This window comes from Acipenser ruthenus, chromosome 50, assembly GCF_902713425.1.
Source record: "Acipenser ruthenus chromosome 50, fAciRut3.2 maternal haplotype, whole genome shotgun sequence".
NCBI lineage: Eukaryota > Metazoa > Chordata > Actinopteri > Acipenseriformes > Acipenseridae > Acipenser > Acipenser ruthenus.
The window spans coordinates 943872-945740 of record NC_081238.1 but is presented as its reverse complement, the minus strand read 5'-3'; the positions used below and the strand labels follow the sequence as shown (position 1 = coordinate 945740).

At 45.0% G+C, this 1869-nt stretch overlaps 1 protein-coding gene across 1 annotated transcript; it reads right to left on the bottom strand.

Annotated features, from left to right (window-relative positions):
- Positions 1-1869, bottom strand: LOC117967915 (RING finger protein 227-like). Its single transcript, XM_034915374.2, has 2 exons — positions 1242-1869; positions 1-668 (listed from the first exon to the last, which is right to left on the bottom strand). The coding sequence occupies exons 1-2, from the start codon at positions 1708-1710 to the stop codon at positions 610-612; spliced, it is 528 nt and encodes a 175-aa protein (XP_034771265.2). The 5' UTR covers positions 1711-1869; the 3' UTR covers positions 1-609.

The following is a 1869-nucleotide window of genomic DNA, read 5'->3' as shown; positions in this document are numbered from 1 at the left end:
TTTTTCAAAACATTCATATTTATTATATAATGATATATATATATATACAATTCAAAGGACTTGACCCTACAGAATAAATTAACAGACATAAACATGACTTCAGTTACTGTCATGTGGAGAGGCGTTCTTTCAGCACTGGCTCCGTGCCTTAATCTTTTAAGTGTGCAACTCTCTCCGAAATTAAATGCATTACGCATAAGTGCACAGCTTGCCAAAAATACATATGATATATACGAGTCACCAGCAGAAATACTTCCCCACGTCTTGATCTGACGTGGACGACTGATCTCCAAGTGTTTAAATTGAATGAAATTACCAAGTTTTAACACTAGGTCAAACCTCCAGCCGCTATGTTCTGGAAGTGATAGGTTTACCAGCCTCTGTCACAGTAAGACGCTTAGGAGAAACAACCGCAATGAACCCACTGCGAAATAAAACAGTCTAGATAAATGTCATTGTATTTTTTTTTTCCTTCCCAGTGTTGACTATCTTCTGCCCCGACGGTTCTCTCTAGTCGTGGCCGGCCGGTTAGCGAGTCGTTGCTGGAGTCCCGTTGCGTTACAGCTGCTGTCGATTTATGCTTTCGTGTTCCTGGCTTCGGTTGCGTGTTTAGATCATGGAGTAACACGTCATGAGGGCGATATCTCTGAAATCTTCCGAAGTGCAGTCTGTAGATGGAACAAGAGCGGGAAACAAACACAAAACTCTGGTTAGTTGGTCTCCGCAGCTAAGCAACGTGCAGATCCTGCAAAGTGACATTCCTTTCTAGGGAGGCGCTATTAATGCAAGCCTGCGGGTGGCGCTACACGCGTGTTGTAGTGTGTTTTGTAAACACACTTTACCCTTTGTAAACTTCAGTACACATTTTACTAACCCCTTCGTCGTTGTCCAATCATTTCTTTTGTATTTTTTTTTTCGTTTTTCAAGTTGTTTTTGAATTTATTCAAGCCCCTTGCATAAAACAGATAACGTTTGCAGCAAATTATTTTGTTACACTGTGTATAAAAATGAACTATTTTTAGGGAGAATTTATATTATATATATATATATATATATATATATATATATATATATATATATATATATATATATATATATATATATATATATATATATACACACACACATACATACATACATACACACACACACACACACACACACACACACACAAAATACTGATGACAATTCGCAACAGGCTATACCAACACAAATAAATACATAATTAAACATTTACTTACAGATTCTCTGTTGATTACTGTGTCTGCTGTTGCCGTTAGTGTGTTTCTTCCAAAATCGCTTCACGACCCTCCAGAACTTGGGTTTGTTCGACCCGGCACTAGAGGAACCGTCAGCCGCGGAGTCCGCTGCTTCCTCCCCATCGCTCTCCTCCTCCTCGTCCTGCACCCCGCCCGCCTCCATGCGTTCCAGAACGGACTCGTCCAGGGGCAGCTGCCGCCGGACTGCTCCAGGCGAGGAGATCCAGGTGCAGCGGCGGCACAGCGGGCAAACCACGCACGCCTGCACGTCCGGACCGGTCTCCGGCGAACCCCGCCGGTTCTCGTCGTCCTCCGTGTCGGGTTGGGGAGGACGGGCTAAAGTCGCCAGGCACCTCTCGCAGAAAGAGTGGCTGCATCCCAGCTTTCTCGGGCAGCGGCGGGTTCGGTTGAAACCCCGGTAGCAAATGCCACACTCCAGCTCTGTACACATCTTCTCACTGCAAATGACAGCCTGCTGCTGAATGCGAAACCGTGTTCATTCAAACTGGCTGCGGGTCGGCGCTCTTGTGCTTTTATAGAGTCCAGCGCCTCGGGCTTGCCCACAACACGAGCACTTGCAAAATGACCTCATCCCCGAAAGAGCGTGTTG